Source organism: Rhinichthys klamathensis, unplaced genomic scaffold (assembly GCF_029890125.1).
Source record: "Rhinichthys klamathensis goyatoka isolate OS25496 unplaced genomic scaffold, OSU_Roscu_1.1 h1tg000121l_1, whole genome shotgun sequence".
NCBI lineage: Eukaryota > Metazoa > Chordata > Actinopteri > Cypriniformes > Leuciscidae > Rhinichthys > Rhinichthys klamathensis.
This window is the reverse complement of record NW_026606658.1, coordinates 2,729,163-2,751,318: the sequence shown is the minus strand read 5'-3', so window position 1 is coordinate 2,751,318 and position 22,156 is coordinate 2,729,163. Positions and strand designations below refer to the sequence as shown.

General features: G+C 39.9%; 1 protein-coding gene across 2 annotated transcripts in view; it reads left to right on the top strand.

The window, feature by feature from the left end:
- The window catches only part of neurl4 (neuralized E3 ubiquitin protein ligase 4), a 29,001-nt gene that overhangs the window by 4,757 nt on the left and 2,088 nt on the right, over positions 1-22,156 (top strand). The window contains exons 2-29 of one of the 2 annotated variants that reach the window (XM_056255520.1): positions 5,480-5,996; positions 6,774-6,839; positions 6,943-7,373; positions 8,768-8,879; positions 9,059-9,147; positions 9,226-9,298; positions 9,386-9,659; positions 9,770-9,951; positions 10,068-10,153; positions 10,822-10,984; positions 11,081-11,291; positions 11,407-11,483; positions 11,905-11,955; positions 13,979-14,057; positions 14,160-14,329; positions 15,072-15,200; positions 15,364-15,509; positions 16,079-16,297; positions 16,645-16,743; positions 16,832-16,984; positions 17,074-17,238; positions 17,476-17,634; positions 17,835-18,014; positions 18,944-19,037; positions 19,125-19,232; positions 19,351-19,495; positions 19,594-19,706; positions 19,833-19,992. In XM_056255520.1, the coding sequence (XP_056111495.1) occupies positions 5,480-5,996; positions 6,774-6,839; positions 6,943-7,373; positions 8,768-8,879; positions 9,059-9,147; positions 9,226-9,298; positions 9,386-9,659; positions 9,770-9,951; positions 10,068-10,153; positions 10,822-10,984; positions 11,081-11,291; positions 11,407-11,483; positions 11,905-11,955; positions 13,979-14,057; positions 14,160-14,329; positions 15,072-15,200; positions 15,364-15,509; positions 16,079-16,297; positions 16,645-16,743; positions 16,832-16,984; positions 17,074-17,238; positions 17,476-17,634; positions 17,835-18,014; positions 18,944-19,037; positions 19,125-19,232; positions 19,351-19,495; positions 19,594-19,706; positions 19,833-19,992 (4,451 nt within the window). The remainder of the gene's footprint in view (positions 1-5,479; positions 5,997-6,773; positions 6,840-6,942; positions 7,374-8,767; positions 8,880-9,058; positions 9,148-9,225; positions 9,299-9,385; positions 9,660-9,769; positions 9,952-10,067; positions 10,154-10,821; positions 10,985-11,080; positions 11,292-11,406; positions 11,484-11,904; positions 11,956-13,978; positions 14,058-14,159; positions 14,330-15,071; positions 15,201-15,363; positions 15,510-16,078; positions 16,298-16,644; positions 16,744-16,831; positions 16,985-17,073; positions 17,239-17,475; positions 17,635-17,834; positions 18,015-18,943; positions 19,038-19,124; positions 19,233-19,350; positions 19,496-19,593; positions 19,707-19,832; positions 19,993-22,156) is intronic. The other variant, XM_056255522.1, reaches the window with a different exon arrangement.

The following is a 22,156-nucleotide window of genomic DNA, read 5'->3' as shown; positions in this document are numbered from 1 at the left end:
TGTGCGAGACTTTCGATTTATTAGTCGCTATGGGGAAATAACGAGAAAAATATATCAAAATGGGTAAACTGTAAAACTGTTTGCGCTACAAACCAGCATGTTTATAATTAGGACAATACATTGAAATAATATGGTAAGAAATACCAGGTTGCAATATCAAGCAGCATAATGAGATGTTTTTACAGCTAAAAATTACTGGAAGCAAATGACACTGGAAGCCAGACACATTAAGGTTACAAAAAATGGTCGCACACGCTCTTTCCTGAAAAATAAGGTGGATTAAGCCCATAGACAGTAAAAGAAATGGACACAGCGAGTCAGCGACCCCATAGAATTCAACGGAGAAAAGTGAAGTCAATTAGAAGCACTCACTTCCTGATGGCCGAGCGTACTGCGCAGGCTCAAACTGAGCTTGACGACGTAGATGTGACGTGAGCAACCTGTCTGACAGTTGTATGTCTTCTAGTAGCTGTGCCAAGAGGAATCTGAATCATTCCCTTCCGAATCTTGCAGAGACGGAGAGCGTGAGTAGGAGCTGTCCATGAGCTAGCAGCAGTAGCAACTTTATGACTCTCTATGGGATTCTCCCTTGACTTTATGCCTCCACGTCCCCCCGATTGCCCGTGAGCTTCTCCTCCTGTCTATACAGTAATTTCTCTACTGTGCTACAGAGAGTCGCGTGTTATGACGCAATCGTTAGCCTATTTTTACAAAAACTGCTTCTACGCGGCCATAACGTTACATACAAGGTAATGGAGCCTTTTATACATTGTCGTGTTTCTTTAGAAATGGACAAATGGAGTCTTTAAACACCTCAGATGTAAAGTTATTCGCTGTCAAAGTGATGCCAAAATGAATGGGAGTCAATGGAATGCTAACAGCAGGTGAAGGCTTGCAAGCCAATGGCGGCCCCCAGAGAGACTTCAGTTTCCGGCTGGTGGATTACCCAAGGGGGTAATCCATCGACCCGGGCTGGGCGATATGACCAAAATCTCATATCACGATAGAAGTCATCTCATATCCCGATAACGATATATATCACGATATACTGTAAAACTTCAAATAATAGCCCAGGCTTTTATTTTCCCAAATCGCCGAACTGCACCGGCTTGTATTTGAGGCAGGCGTCTATGAGACAGGCCTTTCATTTAATGTAGGCCTAGAGATAACGAAGATTACGTTTTATTTATAAATGTGTTTAACAAATCCGTTAATCTAAGAATTAGCCTAGGCTACTTTATTATGTCTAAAGGAGGTCGCTCACCGGACGAGAAGCGCGCGCGCCGTGTCTATAGCAACTCGAGGTATCGCACACCGGACGCGCGCTGTCAGTTTATGGCCAGCAAATTGTTATGTTTAAGGACATTATGGAATTAAGATCATGTCAGTACTATGTTATGATAGTACTGTACAATTAAATACAATCGTTGCTTAGTCTGCAGTCTGAACACTTTACCTCAGAGCGTCCGTTAACTGAATGAATTGGGAATATCACCTGAAAATCCGATAACAGCATCAATTTGAATTCAACCAGCTGATTTCTGTAAATGAATGTACAACTAAATGTATGTTGCAGCACAGGGTGAAGTCAGTATATACATAACGATAATTGTACATTTAATATAACCATAGCTTTTAGATTATTGGCAGAATTAAAAAAAACGAAACGATGTGACAGCCATGGGCTGAACAATACATTACTGGTAATATCCATCGAGCCTATGAACTTGTTGCCCGAAACACATCAACAAGAAAGAATGAAGGCTATACCCTGTAAAACGATCTCCTTCTCTCTCCGGCCTCCGCTAACTCTGCTTGCGCTAACAACTCCGCCCAGATGCGCGCAATCTGCACCACAGAACTGGTTTAAACAGACGATCTGACGGGTTTTAGAAGATTAAATACAAACCGAAACTAAAAAACAGACCAGGCCTCTTATTTGAGACTGGCGTTTATTTATCCAAACCACCCTAAAATGGTCAATACAACAAATAGAAAGTTAACCAAACCATCTAGCCCCTCGTTTAGGAACGAGCTCCTCGGTTTGTTCTGGCTGGTTCTTCTCCTGCTCGGAAACACCCGGTTCTGTCACCCCTTCATTCATGCTGTTATTCACGTTTCTGCCTGCATCCCCATGGTGGCGTGAAAGATTGCAGTCATCCAAATTTTTGCCGTAAACAATGTTTTTTTGCGACACCACGATATAAACGATATGGCATAATATGAAACGATAGGCTTTTTATATCGTCCATCCGATATATATCGTCATATCGCACAGCCCTCCGGCCGGGTGCCGCCATGTTGTAGCAGAACTTCACTTGCGTTAGCATTTCCATTGACTCCCATTCATTTTGGCGTCACTTTGACAGCGAATAACTTTACATCTGAGGCGTTTAAAGACTCCATTTGTCCATTATTTATTTCTAAAGAAACACGACAATGTATAAAGGGTTCCATTACCTTCTATGTTACATTATGGCCCCGTAGAAACAGTTTTAGTAAAAATAGGCTAACGATTGCGTCATAACCACTCGACTCTCTGTCGCGCTGTACAGAAATGACCGTACAGACAGGAGGAGAAGCTCGCAGTCAATCGGAGGGACGCCCCGTCAAGGGAGAAGCCCATAGATAATGAGTCCATAAAAGCAACGGAATACTTACTCCTGCTCACTCACACCAAAGAACTCTTTCCTCAAGTTCCTTGTCTCTGCAAGATTAACGTTGGCAATTTTCACGCACAGCTACTAGAAGATTCACGTCTGTCAGACAGGTTGCTCACGTCATCAAGCTTAGTTTGAGTCGGTTTGAGTCTGCGCGTCAGGAACGGAAGTGCTCAGAAATCGCTAAAAATGGGCTTCAACTGTCTCAACTGAGTTCCAATGAGATGGCTCTGTCCATTTCTTATACTGTCTATGGGATTACCCCCTTGATTAATTCCCTCATTCAGAAAAGCACATTGTGCTCTGATTGGTCAGCTGGACCAATGTGTTGTGATTGGTCAACTCAACTGCTTTGAGCGTGTTTCGGAATTGTCACGCCTCTTGCCATAACGGCGAAATTTCAATCATAGACTAGACGTAAAGAAAAATATGGACGTAGTGTCCGTGACGTCACCCGTATGTTTCTGAAGAGCATTTTTGAAGCCCAAAGTGGGTGGAGCCGGCCGACGCCGATCTTGGCACCGCGTCACCGTGCGTCTTTTTATGGTGTTGTGATAAACTGAAAATGGGCAAAGAGGCGGGATTAGCTGAGGTGATGTGACGGCTAACAGAAAGCAGACAAACAAGCTAGTAGTGACAGCAGCTGCAATCCACCTGTCACTCAAATGGCCACGCTCTTATTTATGCAGAACCTTAAGGCTTAATATCATTAACAGATGAGTTTTAATAAAATTATAAAAAAAAGTTCCCGGAAGAAAATTAATGACTAGAATCGAAGCATTTCAGTGAGTTCAGAAACAGTGCTTTGCTTACTGATATAGAGAATTACTCCTTTTAGAGTTGACTTTGTGCTTTGTGACTTTGCAGACCTTTCTCATGCTTAAACAGCAACATTACACACTAGAAATTTAAAAATGTGAAAAAACATAATAGGTCCTACAAGAATAACAGGTCAAACTAGAATGGCTTGTACAGTAATGCACTTACAATGGAGAAGACAATGCCCATGAACAAACATTAAAATATTGTTTCGAAAGAATAGCCAGTAGTAGAGCTGCACGATTAATCGTTAAAAGACCGTAAACCGCAATCTCGATTCAAACACCCACTCGATCTCATTCCTAAATGACAACGATTCGCCTGTGTCTATCAAACCTTTGACAAAATCACACCAGAACATTCAAATCTGCGAAGGCGCTGCAGTGCCGCTGAGCCAGAGAGAGCGCATTTATCATGTAAAGGTTTGAAACGGCTTCACAAACAGTCTTTTCAACATCATAGTATCGTTATTTCTGTGTGACAAATATTCATATTTTCTCAGAAGACCTGGGATAAAAGTAAAAACTGGAATCGGAAGCGATCAAAACGAAGTAAATCACCTTTTGAAAGTAGCATGGCGCTTAAAATAATAATTGTATCGATTACATCATTATGCCATCATGTGAATCGAGTGAATGTTAAACATGTAATTGTCATTGAATCATTAAAATTCCAACCGATTGAAAAGAAAATCATTCCGAGTCATTAAACATTTTAAATAGACTGCAGCAATTAACATTTGTCAGAACACCTCTAGTAAATTGCATGTTGTTTTGTTTAGGTGTCTGTTCAGGATCGTTGGAGAATTGTGGAAAAACTGATTCTCAATTTATCCAGAATCATGTAGCTCTAGCCAGCAGCCAGATGACTTTCCTGTGTTAACCATGTAATGCTCATAACCCCAGTAACTTTCGTATAATATGTGTGATATAGGATACCAGAAAGGGAAGTAACCATTCACAAAGTACTTTTCCGTTGAGGCTAACTCCACACACAGGACACACATTGGTGGACTCGTACGTTTTTCTGTCTAAAACAGTAGTCCCACTCTCACCACTAAAAGTATGATTTAGACAGCTTTTATAGCTCCGATAACACGATTTTCAAGAGAGGCATCAATATAATTTCTTGAACAGAAAAATGAGTCACATAGACTTCAATGGTGGTTGGTTTACTGTAAACAAGATTCTTCTTTGTTTTTTTTACATCATAGCCTACATAAACAATTGTCTTGGCTCAATATAGCTCTATTTAAGGGGAAATATACTGTATATAAATACAAGTTTAAAAGTTTTTGAAAATCATACTAATATGCTGAATTAGGTGTTCAAATATATGTGAATCAATACAGACTGAGAAAAATTTGAGAGCATAGAGAACATCAAATCAATGTTTCATTATTATGAAACTTGTAAGATGATATTACAGCCTAATTTAAGCTATCTGCTGGCTGCAAGGTGGATGTGAAGCTAACAAGCAGTTTAAATGGCAATGAGCATCCGCATTCAGGCAGCAACTTTCACATTTTGTGCTACAACATTAATAACAGCTCAAACGTTAATTTCAAAGCCAGTGTTTTATAAAAACATAAGCTGCTCAGGTCACAACAAAACTAGGATACCTTGTTGTTGATGAACGAACTGAAAAAGGCATTATTATTACATAGTTATTATGTATAAATAAATACTATTTATTATTTATCTACGCTATTACTGTTGTCACTGATTTTGTCAATTACCAAAGAAGGAAAGACATGGGAACATAGGATCATAAGACATTGTATCATAATATGTTGCAGGCTAGGCTTGAACTTGTGCCACTCAAATGAGAAACAGGGCTCAACATAACATGTTCACATGCACTTACCACTGCACCATAGTTCTGACTCTGAGATAATTGATAAAGTGAGAAATCAATGAAGATGCTTGATTAGTTGGGATAAACGAACTGAAATTTGACTGGCATTTAACTAACTGGCATTTCTTTTCGCTTTGGACCAGGTTAACTCTTGGAGCGGTTCTATAGAGATCGGCGTTACTGCACTGGACCCAGCCGGTCTGGAATTTCCCAGCAGTGCCACAGGGCTGAAGGGGGGCTCGTGGATCGTGTCCGGGTGTTCTGTGCTGAAGGACGGCCGCTCAGTCCTGGAGGAGTACGGTCGCGACCTGGACCAGCTGGGGGAAGGGGACCGTGTGGGGATCCAGCGCAATGGGAAAGGAGAGCTGCACCTGTGGGTGAACGGGCTGGACTGCGGCACAGCGGCCAGTGGACTTCCTTCTCGCTTGTGGGCCGTGGTGGACCTCTATGGGAAGTGTACCCAAGTGACTGTGGTAAGCTGCGAACCACCACCTGAAATGGAAGCGGAAGAGAATGAAGAGGCGGAGGATGAGATGGTGTCGATGCAAGCGGTGTCCATAATGGCAGATGCTTGCCTTAGCCATGATGACAGGGCTGGAGCTATCATGCTGTCTGCAGCTGCTGCTACAACAGCCGTGATGAATGGATCAGCGGAGGAAGGTAAAGCTAGACCACATATTATCGAGTGATAGAGAGGTCTTCAAAAGTAGTTGGGTCAATAGGTGCTTTTGCACCGGAAGAACCTTTTCATAGTTTCTAGAACTATTGGTAGAAGTACCTGTTATTATTCGCTAGAAATATATATTTTTTTAACAAAACTGCTTATTAATATTTGAAAACCTTTTTTTCACAAAAGATCTAAGTCACGTTGTGCTTTGAAACATGCATACATATGCATTGTGACACCCCAAATACTTTATATGGTATTTATTAATAAATTCATGATATTTGAAATATACGTACTGGTCAAAAGGTACTCAGCCGTTACTCCAGTCTTCAGTGTCACATGATCCTTCAAAAATCATTCTAATATGCTGATTTAGTTCTCAAGAAACTTTTCTTATCAATGTTGAAAATATGCTTCCGTAAATAATACACTAATAATCGTAATTATTCTAAACTTTGTACCCGTAGTGTATATTTAAAAACATTTTTGAAAAAAAATATTCAGATGTGTACACTAGCATGTATCCAAGTTGTAAGGAAAATGTGTTATACATTTTACATGATGGTTACACCTAATATACCACATGACTTTTTTAGGGTCATTCTATTAAAGCTTTTCTTAAAACCAACATAAATAAAAAAAGAGTACATTTCTAAGAATCTGGCACATGAATTTTTACTTTTTAAGATTTTTCCATTTCTTTATCATGGACAATATGTCATTGGCCCAATTGTGATGAACAAATGCTCACTGTTTTCTTTTCTCATCAGTGCCTGAGGTGTCCAGGACGCACAGTCGGCCGGACAAATTTCCAAACAACTTTGAGCCTGATAGTGGTACGTCACTTCTAAAACCAGCCTAAGTTAGCAATCGTTGTTAATCTGCGATGTCATTGTGGTTCACTATCTTTTGCTCTTTTTTTCCCTGTTGTCCTCACAGTTTTGACTGAGCATCAGTTATTTGATGTGTTCAACAATGCCATTGTCTCTCTGTATCGTTCGGAGGATGAGGGTGGAGAGGACTTGGGGGTGGGAGGTGGAGGAGGTTGCTCTGACTCCTCGAGGGGCGGCACAGGAAGTAGCGGTGGTGGCAGAGGAACAGGAAGTGATAGTGGCATTGGTGGCGGAGGGACAGGCGGAGGCAGTAGCAGCAATAGCAGCCCAGCGGGGAACTCTGGTGGAGCAGCGGGACTGGGGGTGGCCGCTGGCGGCATGACGACCAATGACGCACTGCTGTTCCATGAGAAGTGTGGCACGCTGATCAAACTAAGCAACAATAATAAGACGGCAGAAAGAAGAAGGCCGCTGGATGAGTTCAATAACGGAGTCGTCATGACCAATCGGCCACTCAGACACAATGAAATGTTTGAGGTATGAGCCTTTACATTCTAAATGTGATGACAGCCTTTATTATACAAGTGTTAGTTGTGATATTTTTAGGAGTATTTTCTGTGGAAAAAACCTTTATGTATATAATTATATGCAGAAGTGTTAAAAGTACTGGGAAATTGTTACATTTTTCCTTAAAAAAAAGTAAAGGTATTCACATTTAATTGTGCAGTATTTTATATTTATAGAATATTTAGTTTTTAGGAAGTATAGAATTTAGTGTTATATCTAGGGCCAGATTTACTAACAGCTTGCACCACGGCAAACCGTCTTTTGGCATTAAAAAACTATTGTCTGGATTTAGTAAAGAGACACAGTGAAAAATGAGTGCTGAAAAGGTCTGGACAGGGTTATTTTTGCGGCTGACCTTATTTCCCTTTCAGATGCAAAATTTATGGGAGGAGAGTATTTAAATGAATCACTCAAGGTGATTTACTAAGGTTTGAGCTAGTCAATTCTGGTATTTGCACCATTATTTACCGCCCATAAAAAGCATTTCTTAAACCAGACGCTAACTTGCGCTGCTCTTGGTAGATTGCGTTGGTCATTATGAAAATGTCTCGGCTGAGTCTGTGTTCTTTAATTTGCGTGTGGCCAGTAGATATTGCACAGAACTTTCCACTCCTATAGGCACTTTTTTGGAATTGCGCTCTTGTGCTAAATATGCCCTGTTTAGTAAATCTGGCCCCAAGTATTTAAAAATAAAAATGTTTTTGCTTTAGGGCTGTCAAACGATTAATCACGATTAATCGCATCCAAAATAAAAGTTTGTGTTTACATAATATGTGTGTGTACTGTGTATAATTATTTTGTATATAAATGCACACATGTATATATTTAAGAAAAATATGTTATTTATATATAAAATGTTTATATTTATATAAAATATACATTATATATAGGCTACATTCAGTCTATATACAGTATATACATGCAAATATTTCTTAAATACACATGCATGTGTGGCGGGTATTTATGTATTAAAAATAATTATACACAGTACACTACACACACATATATTATGTAAACACAAACTTTTATTTTGGATGCGATTAATCGCGATTAATCGTTTGACAGCCCTAAGTGCTTGTTTTTTTTTTACTTTAAAATTGACTATTGAAATAGCTTTTAAGATTGAAATCAAGGGATGGAAAAGACTTTCTCATTAAAGTTGCTTTATTGATTTATATTTTAATTTAATTTATTTATTTATTACAAAAATTACTATTTAGTACAAAAGTTAGAATAGTCTTTAATTACTATTTTCTGCTATTTTCAAGAATATGGAGGCAAGTTGTATACATATGTATGTTAATTATTTATTTACAAATCAATGATCCTTCAAACAATTATATTCCTTCACTTGTTTATTTCAGATTCGCATTGACAAACTGGTGGATAAATGGTCTGGTTCCATTGAGATTGGAGTGACAACCCACAACCCAAATAATCTCGACTACCCTGCAACAATGACCAATTTACGCTCAGGTACACTCTTTATTATCAATAAGCATTTCTCACACGACTATCTCAATGTACATAGCAGGTACATTTATATTAGCGATGCGTGGTGTGGACTGAAGGTAGCCAATGTGTCCGACAGCTCGTTGAAATAATGAAATCACATTTTTCATCACATTCTTCATCACATTCTTGTTGTCTTTAAGGCACAATCATGATGAGTGGTTGTGGGATTTTAACCAATGGGAAGGGGACTCGTCGAGAATACTGTGAATTTAGCCTGGATGAACTCCAGGTAAGTTGGCTGATGGATCTGTGAGTTTTATGTTCATCTCATGCAATCTAATACTCAAGATGTCGTTGTCTTTTATAGGAGGGAGATCACATAGGGCTAATGAGGAAAGCCAGTGGAGCTTTGCACTTCTATATTAATGGCATTGATCAAGGTGAGAGTGGCACTTCAGATCTCAGCAATAACAGATTCACACTTAGTTCAGAATTTTCTAAAATACTTTTGCAAAATGATGTTATAGGCGTTGCAGCCAATCAGACCCCTGGTGTAGTGTATGGAGTGGTGGATCTCTATGGCATGGCAGTTAAGGTCACCATTGTCCACAACCATAACCATAGTGATCGTTTACGCCGCAACAATGCCATCATGAGGGCGCTGTCACCTGACGTGGGCCGCCCTCGGCCTGCTCTCTCATTGACTCCTGAGCCTGATATCCCGGACCGCTTGCTTTTTCATGCAAACTGTGGGCAGAAGGCCGCAATCATCAGTGATGGCCGCACTGCTTTACGGCCTCAGTGAGTTCATTTAATCCAAAAATATTTTAATTAACTGATCTCTACCTACTGAATTAATAGGGGCACTGCATTGTGGGGGCACTTCAATGAAATGTTGATCTCTGGTGCAGTGCGACGGATGACTTCAACCACGGCGTTGTGCTTAGCAACCGTCCGCTGCACTCCAATGAGGTTTTCCAGGTGCGCATCGATAAAATGGTGGACAAATGGGCAGGCTCTATAGAAATTGGTGTGACGACTCATAACCCCACATATCTTCAGCTACCATCAACCATGACCAACCTGCGCTCAGGTAAGATACTGCCGCTTTATTCAGCTGACTGAATAAGGCCACCTTACCTGTAGCATCAAATGCAAAATTCATGTGTGTTGGCAGATAACTAATCTAATTCAATGTTATCTCCACAGGAACCTGGATGATGACAGGAAATGGTGTCATGCACAATGGAACTACAATTCTTGATGAATACGGGCATAACTTAGACCGTTTAAAAGTGAGTTTGAAGCCCTGCTCAATCTTTTTACTTCTGTTTTCAGTCTTTTTAAGAAACTTCACTTAAAATGAACCATTACTCGTTCTTATGTTGTTCCGAATCGATATGCTGGTATGTTTTCTGTGGAACACAAAAGGAGAATTTTGGGGAAACCTTAACCCAGGTTGTTGGGTTTTTTTTTTTTTCACACAAGATTTTAGTGACCATTTTTTTGTTTGTTTGTTTGTTTGTTTGTTTCAGCCCAAATAGAAACAATTGTGACTATGTCAGTGTCTATTTCGTGCATACAACATGGATAAGCAACAAGTAAACATGTTAACATAGTGTGGAAGCACTTCACCATAATCAAAAAAAGGATGCAAGAGTAGTAATATGTAATTTTGTTTGGCGGAAATATTGAGAGGCAGTAGAGCTGTACGATTTTTTGTGTTTCAAACAGATAACGATTCTGAAATCGTTTGAATAAATAATTCAATAAGATTTCACTTGTTTCATTAATGAATGAATCAACGTTTTTTTAACGAATCTCTTGAATGAATGATTCAATGACAAATACGTTTTTTTTAACAGTCACTTGCAACAATGTAATCGATAGAATCATTATTTGAAGCGCCATGTTACTGCTCTAGAGGATTTTATATTGACGTGCCTCTTGTGAATGTTTACAGGCTGGAGATACAGTGGGAGTTGTCCGAAAGGAGGATGGGAGTTTGCATTTCTTTGTAAACGGAGTGCCTCAAGGCCCCGCGGCCTGGAATGTTCCGTCCAGCGTGTATGCAGTGGTGGACCTGTATGGACAGGCTGCCCAGGCCACCATCATGGATGATATGGGTGAGAGCAACAAGGATGAAGTATAAATGAATGATGGTAGACACCTTAAAGTACAGGCCTTTAGGTAAAATCTCTTTTTCTCTCTCTCTCTTTTAGCCGATCTCCCTCCCTTGCCTGATGACAGTTCTGAGGGCCCTACTGCTATGTCTCCTGGTAGCCCATGTTCAGTTTCGGGGGGTACAGCTGCCAACGACCTGCGCTTTCATCAGCTGCACGGCACAAACGCAGTCATCACTAACGGGGGCCGAACGGCACTTAGGCAGAATTGCCGTAGCGAGTTTAATGATGCCATCGTCATTTCAAACAGGTTACTTTTGTTTTAGCATGATCTCTTTTAAGTGCTCTTAGATCATGCTGGTTCTTCCTAATGGATCAGACATCGATTAAATGAATATTTTATGTTTGTGTGTCTCACTGAACAGGTGCCTTCGGGATGGAGAGCTCTTTGAAATTGTGATTCAGAAAATGGTAGATCGCTGGTCAGGCTCAATTGAAGCAGGTGAGCTTTTATAAAACACCCTGATTCACTAAAGAAACAATAATTTACTAAAGACTTGAGTCTAGCGTTGAATTTTCTCACTCAAACCACTGCCTGCTGCTGCTTCTGATTGCTTTTAGAGGGAAAAGCTGCCTATAACTGCTGGTCTAGGATCAGTTTTCTCTGTAAAAAAAATTCGCATATTGGCGAAACAGATTTGGCAAACAATCCAGTGCGTGTCATAGACTGTGGGGCTGTTTACACCTGGTCACTTCATGCATTTTTAATGATCGGATAGCTATCTGATTTGTTAAAATGGTTCCTTTTACACTTGGAGACATAGTGTCTCTGCAAAACGAATATAGATCTGATCTTCAATTCCCGCGCTATATGCAAATTTACATCAACGAAAGCAACAGATATGCATTTCATTTATCATCAGCTAATTTCAAGATCAAAGACCACAATAGGAGAAGGAGCAGCATCAGCACTGGTAAGATCATTTAGTCTCACTACTTTTAATGAAGATGATTGTGTGTTGAGCATCTGTGACTTGCTTTTAGTTTCAATTGCGGCTGTTTGCGCGTCGGCTTGATACTTGATACTCATCCGCGGCAATGCGTGTTGCAATAGCGCTGTCATGTCTGGCTATAATAACATGTCATATAGCCTATAACATGCTCCCAACATTTTGGTAGGAGTAAAATTGACATATGTGGTTTCAAAACCAGATGCATTTACACTTGTCCAGTTTTGTCCAGTGGAAGGCGTCTCAATCCACCTTCTGAAGTGGTTTGATCGATAGGATTTAAATCCGTCCCGAAAGCATTTCGGAGGCCATTTACACCTGGTCTTTTTACAAACGGATAGCTAGCCGATCAGAGAAAACTCATGAAGTGACCAGGTGTCAGAGACATTATGTTAATAAGAGATTCATTGTGCAGTCAGCTTAATTTATTATAACAGAACTTTGTGAGATCGCAATGAACTAAAAGTGAGAGTTTTTTAAGTGATTATAAAAGGAGCGCTCTGCACGCCAATTCCCGCATGCAGTATGCTTGCTTTTTCTGTTAAAATTAACAGTGGTTTATGAACGTAGATGCTTTTAATAACAAATCATTTATCGCGATCGTTTATGCTGTAATGTGTAGGTTGTGCGGTGCACGCAAATTGAAACTATTATGCTACAAAGAAATGAATGTTTTGAGTTGGTTCACCTACCGCCTGTGATTACCAACCAAGCTAAATCACACATTCTTTCCATGATTGTTGTTGCGAGTCGCTCTCTCACAGAAAACATAAGCTTTTGTGTCAGGTTATGTTGTAATGCTTAATATAACGGTAGAATTGCGTGTATTTATGACCCTCTGAAATGCCTGAGCCAAAGTCTGTCTGGGACCCGATGTGAGATCAACCAATCAGACAGGTTCCCGAATATAAATAATTTTTTTGAAAAATAATATCTCGTGTTTTTCTGTGGGTGCTTAAGCCCTTCCACTAAGGAAATACTACTGATTCATTAAGAAAATTTTAAAGAGTTACTAAAGAAATACTACCGAATTACTAAAGAAATACCTCTGATTCGCATAAGAAATACCACTGATTTACTAAAGGAAAATCACTCATTAACTAAAGAAACACCACTGATTCACTTAAGCCAGCTGCCATATCACCCTGTAGCCCAGACTGGTCGCCCACTGAAGCTAAGCAGGGTTGAGCCTGGTCAGGATCTAGATGGGAGACCTACCGGGAAAACCAGGTTGCTGCTGGAAGAGGTGTTAGTGAGGCCAGCAGGGGGCGCTCACCCTGTGGTCTGGGTGGAATCAACTCCTAACGCCCCAGTATAGTGATGGGGACACTATACTGTCAAAAAGCTCTGTCCTTCAGATGAGACATTAAACCGAGGTCCTGAACCATCTGTAATCATTAAAAATTCCAGGATGTCCTTCGAAAAAGAGTAGGGGTTTAACCCCGGCATCCTGGCCAAATTTGCCCATTGGCCTCTGTCCATCATCATGGCCTCCTAATCATCCCCATATATACTGATTGGCTTCATGACTCTGTCTCCTCTCCACCAATAAGCTGGTGTGTGGTGGCGATATGACTGTTGTTGCATTATCCAGGTGGTTTGTGCACATTGGTGGTGGTTGAGGAGATTCCCTCTTCCATGTAAAGTGCTGAGAAAAGCGCTTTATAAAGCTAACGAATTATTATTATTAAAGAAATACCACAGATTTATTAAAGAAATACTACTGACTCCCTAAAGAAATACAACTTATTTACCAACAAATTCTACAAATCTTAGACTCACTGAAAGTTACTGGTTCATATGTTCAGGAATCCGACTACAACTAGTTGTGCGGGAAACACTTTCAGAGTCGTTTCGTTTGATGTTCTGTCTGAATCGGTAGAACAATATTGGTTTCCAATTCTGAAACATTAATGGAACCAAAATATGTAAAAATGTAGCCCGGATCTGAATAAGAACCTGTTGTTGATTTTTGTATTGTGCATAGGAGTTACAGCGATCAGACCAGAGGAACTGGAGTTCCCTAATACGATGACTGACATTGACTATGACACATGGATGTTGAGGTGAGCAGTAGTTTAATGGATTTCCACATTATACAGAGCATTAAAATCCTTTCTTTGTCAGACTGATACCTTATATATATCTTTGCTCTTTCTCTTCTGTAGTGGCACAGCGATCATGCAGGATGGGAATACTATGAGGAATAACTACGGCTGTGACTTGGACTCTCTGACCACAGGCTCCAGGATCGGAATGATGCGTACAGCTTCTGGAGACCTGCATTACTTCATCAATGGGCTCGACCAGGGTGTAGCATGCACCGGGCTGCCATCAGGTAATTTTCAAGGGAACTAGTTCACCTAACTTTATGTAAATGTAGCTATGTTTCCATCCACCGATTTTTATGCAAATTTGGGGTTATCGCGTTAAAAAGCGCTGGATGAAAACGCCAAGATCCGCGTAAATTCTAGAAATGCACATAAAAATGAATGCGCTCAATTGAGACGAATATTTATTATTTGATCTGATAAGAAGACATGCGCATAAACTATGATAGAAACACATTTGCAGAATAAATCATTCGATGGACAACAAAAAAACGTGTGTGGCTTTACTTCAACAGAGGATGTAATTGGATAACTGGACCAACCAGCTGACCAATTTCATTGCAAAACATCTAAAATGTTGATTTGGTCATTCTGAAATGCCTGAGCCAAAGTCTGTCATCAAAATGGTTTAGTATAATGACCTCTCAGAACTGTCTCATAAGATTGTGTTCTCAAACACTAGGTGTCAAGATAACATGACAGAGTTTACTGCATTTTAGTTGAGCGCTCTGATGCTTAAGTCATTTATGATGTACGAAAAAAGAGCCACAGTGGCTTCCCCGATTGCAGCAACTAGCTCGAAGGAAGTGATGAATTTTTTCTCTTGAACACATAAGTGCGATATTTTAATTTTGCACATAAGTTAAATTCGCAAGTTTGGATGGAAACATGGTGACTTCATATTATTTCAGAACTTAGTGACATTTTCTGTCCCCCTTCTTGTCTTTCTTTCCGTCTGTCTTTTTTTAGAAGTCTTTGCTGTGATCGATCTTTATGGTCAGTGTGTGCAAGTGTCCATTACAAGTTCTTCCGGCCCACTGGATAACAGTCTGTGCACCAGTAATATCACAGAGAAGAGCTTCCCCATACACTCCCCAGGTATTGTACTTTCACAGTATATCTGCTTGTGAGGCTGTAGTAATTTATTAAGATTGAAGAAACCATTTTAAAATGCGTTATAGATCATTTAAACCTGGTCTTAACATTCATGCCAAGTGTCGGAAACCAGTACGAGTTGTAAACAGTCTTTGTCACCCTCTAGTGGCAGGGGTTGCTCATCGCCTGCACACCAAACATGGTAAGAATGTGGTGTTATTAGGAGATGGTTGCCAAGCACTGAGGGTCGGGGGATATGCTCATGGAATCGTCTTTAGTGCAAAGGAGCTCAAAACGGATGAGTTGTTTGAGGTGAGATGTAGAACATGCTTAATTTAAATTAAGGGAAAAAAAGTGCTAACCCATTAGTTAACATTAGTTGATCCATTAACTAACAATGAGCAATATGTATTAAGCTATGTTAACATTAGTTGATGTTAGTTCATGTTAGCTCAGGTCTATTAAATAATATTAACAGATACAACTTTTAATGTTTTAATAAATATTTGAAATGAACATTTGCTAAGATTAAGAAACGCTTTAGAAGCTTTTAGTTACACATTTTAAGGTGCTTTTTTTAATAATACATAATAAATACATTTAAGTACTGAATAATATTAACTAACTTGTTAATAAATAAACTGTTCTTACTATATAGTTGGGATTAGTGTTTGGTTTAGGGTTAGTTGCATGTAATTATGCGTAAATTATAGTTATTAACTACATGTAACTTGTAACAAGGACACGATAAAATGAAGTGTTAATGTATTTTTCATTGTTAGTTTGTATTAACTAATGTGGTAGCTAATGTTAACAAATGGAACCTTTTTGTAAAGTGTTACCAAAAATGGTCTTATTATATGGTCCTGATGTTGTTCAAGGTGAAAATCAACAAGGTAGATGACAGATGGTCCGGTTCCCTTCATGTGGGTTTGACCACCCTGCAGCCCCCTGACCTACCATCCTGCCCTCTCAGCGGCCTCTCGCCTACGCTTACCCAGCTCAGGTCAAAGGTCACCTGGGTCCTCGCCGGCTCCGAGGTCAGACGCAACGGAGTGCTGCAGAGACAGAACTACGGCTGCTCTCTAGATCGGCTCACGGTAAGAGATTTAAGGCCCATTCACGCCAATAATTATTCCAAGTCTATGAGAAAAGGAAAGCCCACTTCCCAGCTATAAAGATGATAACAGAAAATTTAAGGCAGCAGACCAACATAACTGCAGCGTGTGCTTAGAATAAACAGAACGTGTGGACACTAATATAGTTATCATTATAGTTATAATGTGCAGAATTAAAAGTACTACACTCTTCTTCATAGCTGAAACTATAGTCATTTGCACAAAAGATTTAATAAACCAACACACTAGGGGTGGATGAGTCAGTGAATTTTTGAACGATGGGTATCTGCTTTCTCTTACACATCCCTTCTTTGTTTATCGTAATATAGGTGGGAAATCGAGTCGGGGTGAAGAGATGCAGCGACGATACCATGCACATTCTCATTGATGGAGAAGATATGGGACCAGCAGCCACTGCGGTGGCGAAGGTACCCGTATCGTTCTATATCTGTTAGTGGAGAACATGATTTTTCAGTTGTACTTTCTGCTCACCCACGTTTATACCGCATGTTTCAGAACGTATATGCTGTTTTGGACCTGTATGGAAAGGTGACGGCCGTTTCCATTGTCAGCTCCACGCTAGTTGAGGATTCGGAAAGTGTGAAAGCTCCCTCGCTCTCGTCCGACAGTTGCAGTGAGGGAGAGGAGGACAGCACTCCTGTCAGAGAGGTGTGCCATCCCAAACCATCATATTTTGAAGTTTTATCTGTTGTATTTTTATCTCACTCTTAATTTTTTTTTCTTCTTCTCCAACTCAGTGTGAGAATGAGCCTCCACTGGCGCCCACGGTCATGACGTTTTTAGAGAACCATGGAAAAAATATCCAGCTGTCCAATCAGAACCTGACTGCTGCCCGGGTGTCCAGCTACAACCAGGGACTTTTGGTCACAGCGCAAGCTTTGCCCCGACAGCAGCTCTTCCAGGTGTGTGAGTGTGTTTGTAAGAGGGAGACAGTGTCAGTAGATATGTTTCCATCCAAAGTTGCAAATTTAACTTGTGCGCAAAATTGGAACATCTCATAAAACCTGAGAATAAAGCATCCATACCATGTGTTCAAGAGAACAAAATCGGCTCTTCCCAGGAAATTAGTGCAAAATATCTGTAATAAAAAAAAAAGTTGCTGCAATCGGGAAAGTCATGTTTCTCCATCGCTTCCTCAGTTTCAGATAGACCGCTTGAATCCATCATGGACGTCCTCCCTGTCACTGGGTGTGATTGGTCATTCTCCAGACCGTCTCAACTTTCCTTCCACAGCTTGCTGCCTTAAACGCTCAGTCTGGCTGCTGCAACGAGACTCTGTTTTCCACAACTCGCTGAAGGTGATGCCACATCCCTTGTATCCTCCTTTTCCTGATCCTAACACCCTTATTTTGTTTCTGTGCTTTCTTTTCTTGTTTTACTTAATTCCTCTCATATTTATGTTTTTCATTTTATTTTCTGATTTTTGTGTGCTTAATGTCCTTCTCATTTCTTTACTGTATTAGTATCATTCTAACCTCGTTCTCTCTTCTTTCCTCAGATTTGTGAGAACTATGGTCCTAACCTGGACACCTGTCCTGAAGGGACAGTTTTAGGGCTGTTGGTGGACAGCAGTGGTTGTCTCCATCTGTTTGTTAATGGCATGGATCAGGGCGTAGCAGCCCAGGACATCCCGGGCCCCTGTTACCCACTCATTGACCTTTACGGCCAGTGTGAACAGGTCAGAACCTATAACTGTAATATCCTGTTACTAAGTAGGCCTCAACAAATAGGTTTTATTTCCCCTGCCAAAATCACAGGCTGCACCCACAATTTTTTTTTATTTTTAGTCATGTTTTTAAGAAAAGGTTTTCTTTTTTTTTTTCTCATTCAACATTTTTATTTATTGATTGATTGTTTGATTGACAACATTTTCACAGGCCCCTTTACAAAAAAAACCTGTAATTGTAGTACATTATTTTTTTTGTAAATAATATATACTTTTTAAGAAACATTGAGTTATTATTATTATTATTAATTATTTATATGATATTTCGTTTTACTTTCCCTGCCAACGTTTTTAAAGGTCCATCACAAAAAAGTAAATGTAATTGCAAAAAAAGTAATTGTAAGTAAGTGTCAGAATGTATGTATATTTTATTAAACATTTTGTTATAATTATTGATTATTTATATAATATTTAGTGCTGTCAAATCGATTAATTGTGACTTGCGAGTAATTGCTGCTAACATAAAACAGATATATAATAAAAAAGATATAATGTATATATACTTTTATATGCATGCATACATACATGCATACACACACACACACACAAACACACACATATGTATTTACAAACGTTTATGTTAGATGCGTTTTGACTGCACTAATAATATTCAATATTTTTATCTCCCTAGCAACATTTTCACAGTAATTTTATAAATAACTTTTTATAATATTTATGTTTTTCTTGTCAGAAAATACTATTTTTATTAAACATTTTGTTATTATTAATAACAGTTTGTTATGGTAATATGTTGATGTAAATATAATATATATATATATTTATCTTTTTTTTTTTTTTTTTTTTTTCATAATAGCCTCCCTATGAAAGCTTTGTTTAGATTCACAGGAAGTGATTGTCTCTTGTTGTTGTTGTATTCTTAGGTGACTATAGTGACAAATCACGTGCCGGTGGATGGCGGGGAACGAGGAGACATGCGTTGTCAGGCCGACATGGAGAAGGCTGATATGGTGGATGGTGCGTGAAATTTTCACCTCATGTCTTGCAGTGACTTTAGTTGTCATTTTGCTTTACCCATACATGTGTGCTGTCTGTTTGTGGCAGGTATAAAGGAGAGTGTCTGTTGGACGCCTCCTCCTGAGGTCAACCCCAATAAGACGTGCGAGTATCAGGCGCTATGCTCTAGATTCAAAGACCTGCTCACGCTGCCCGGTACGACTGCATTACACCAATAAACCTTTATAGGCTTCCTACAACTTTGGATTGTTTCTGACGGTATATTTACTAAAAGTCTTACTGTCTCCATATCCCACCTCGTCCTATTTTTCAGATGGTTACTTTAATGAGGATGCTAAGTACAACCTGTGCTACTGTGAGTCCTGTCACAAATTAAGGGGCGATGAGGCCTATTACAAGCGAGGGGAGCCTCCCAGAGACTACGCTCTACCATTCGGCTGGTGCCGCTTTGCACTCCAGTCAGTTACTTTTAATTTAATTCAGGAATAAAGCTCTGACAATGTGCAAATTATTTAGTATCAATTGCTTACAAAGAGCTGTTGTCTGTATTTAACAGGATCAAGACCCACTGTGAAGTCTCCAATGCCTTCAAGAAGTGGCATATTGCGTACCATGGCACTAGTGTCGGCTCCCTTAGACGCATCCTGGACCACAACCAACTCTTGTCAGGTTCGTAATCGCCAAGTTATGTTTTTTGTTGATCTGATGAAATGAAATGCAACGCATGAAAGTGTGAATTAGAGGGAGATCGGAATATTTTTGCACTGCTGAGCTTCTCTGTTTTCCCTTGAGCAGAATCGTCCTCCATTTTCTCTTCCTCCCCGGTGAAGACAGAGGGTCACGGCAGCTACGGGGAGCCCGAGGAGAACAGCGCACCGGAGCGAGAGATTCCCCGTGTGCAGCTTTCTCCAACAATACGCTACTCTGGCCTTGAGGCCTTTGCCCCAAAAGTGCAGTAAGTCAACAGCAGAGAGAGAACATAACATGATTGTCTAGAAATTGAATATTAAAGAGTGCATATTATGCATTTTGGGATATTACCTTTCATGTAGTGTGACTGTAAAAGGTCTGCGTTTCAAAGATCAAAGTTCACGATAAATGGAAGAAAGAACCAATTCTGAATGGGTCGTCAGTAATTCCAGTCTTACTTCCTGCATGAACTTACCTAGGATTGTAACACATTTGCATATTGCTAGCCTATGGTCTTCATTGGCTGCCCATGAACAACAACGTCTACTTTGACCCGCCCTCAAACACTGTAGTTGTAGCTGAGGCCTGGAAGAGTTTGGTTCGTGTTGTCGACATGTTGAGACTATTCTATTTTCTGTGCTGTGAAAGCAAATCCACTTTGCATGTACTTCTAAAGGATGAGGACTCGGGCTCGAATTAAAGGTGCATTGTGTAATATTTAGGAGGATCTGTTGACAGAAATGTAATATCATATACATAACTATGTTTTCAGTGGTATATAAAGACCTTTTGAACCGTTATGTTTTTATTACCTTAGAATGAGCCATTTCTATCTACATACACTGCGGGTCCCCTTACATTGAAATGCGCCGACATGTTTCTACAGTGGCCCTAAATGGACAAACGCGTTTTGTTAATATGTTGTTCTTCGTGCAAGGAAGCTAGCTAAAGTCAGCGAATAAAACACTGACACAATGATGAACAAGTAACAATCATATTATTCGCAATAACATCGTTTTACTGAATAATAATTAATTATCTTAATTTATCTTTGTAAAGAAACCTCATTGCTTAACTGGCTACTCTTTGCTGTCTCAGACGACGAAATCTTTTCCTGTCGGCCACCTTAACTTTTGTTGGTTGCAATTCGCAACCTCACCACTAAAAATCACACACTGCACCTTTAAGACAGTAAAACCGACACCATCATTACTCTTCATATCAAGTGCTGAGGAAGCTTTCAGAGCTAATGCCCGTTTTATTTCTGACTTGTGCTGTAAGCAGTAGACCAATCACAACAGACTGGGCCATCTGACCAAATCAGACCAGAGTAGGTTCTCAGAAAGAAGGGGTTTATGCCGAGTTCACACTGAACGATTTTAAGCCAGATTTTCGCTCACCGACAGGTTTTGGGAGATCGCAGACAAATGCCCGAAATCATAGGCAAATGATCGGTGCTCGTTCACACGAGTGACAATCACGCAGTGTGAATTATCAAAGACGCGATCTGAGAGAATCGCCCGTGAGATATTTGGCATGCTAAATATCTGGACCTGTCGGCGATTCACAATCCTGCCTTGTGAATGTGTTCTGACTGAAAACTACATCGGAGATGACCTACAGCCAATGAGAGAGCAAGATACAGGACAGCGGGGAGTTCGGGGAGGAGTTATAGACCAGAATATCAGTATTTTAATAGATATATTTACAATTATATCAAACAGAAACAAAGCACACACATTTGCTTGACCAGCAGCAACAGCAGCACATTGCAAAATTATTTATTTACCCCCAACTATTCTTTGCAGAACACACAATCCTTGCTCTCATCCCCCCAACCATTTCCCCCTGCATAATCTGTTTTTTGTTCTCCTTTTCGCTGCAAATCAGCGCACAGACAATTTGGATCGCAAGCTTCTTACAGGCTATTATTTGTAATAACAATTTCAGTCTCGCGCGAGAACTCCGGTCTCACGCACGCGTAATCTTGCGTTATTTCCTTATCACTGTTCTCACGTGTGTTTGGCCGTGAAACGTAGTTTGCGGACCAGACAGAAGTTATTGGCGATTCTTTCTTTTGTAAAGTCATGCAGTGTGAAACCTTCTGTCTCCAATCCATCGTTCAGTGTGAACACAGCAGCAACTGAATGCTAACCCAGATAGTCACGCAGTGTGAAAAGAACAGTGACCCAACTACTTTGAAAATCGTGCAGTGTGAATTCGGATTTAGAGAGACTGGATCCTTTATCGAATTGTTTCAGACACTGTGAGAAAAGAGGTGATACTGTATATTATAAGAAAATACAATCTCCTACAATAGGTTTACACACATGCAAGGTCAAAAAACACTTTAATGTTATAAGAAAATAGTTTTTTTTTTACCTTGGATGCATGTAAAACTATTGTAGGAGACCTTCAAAACAAAATTA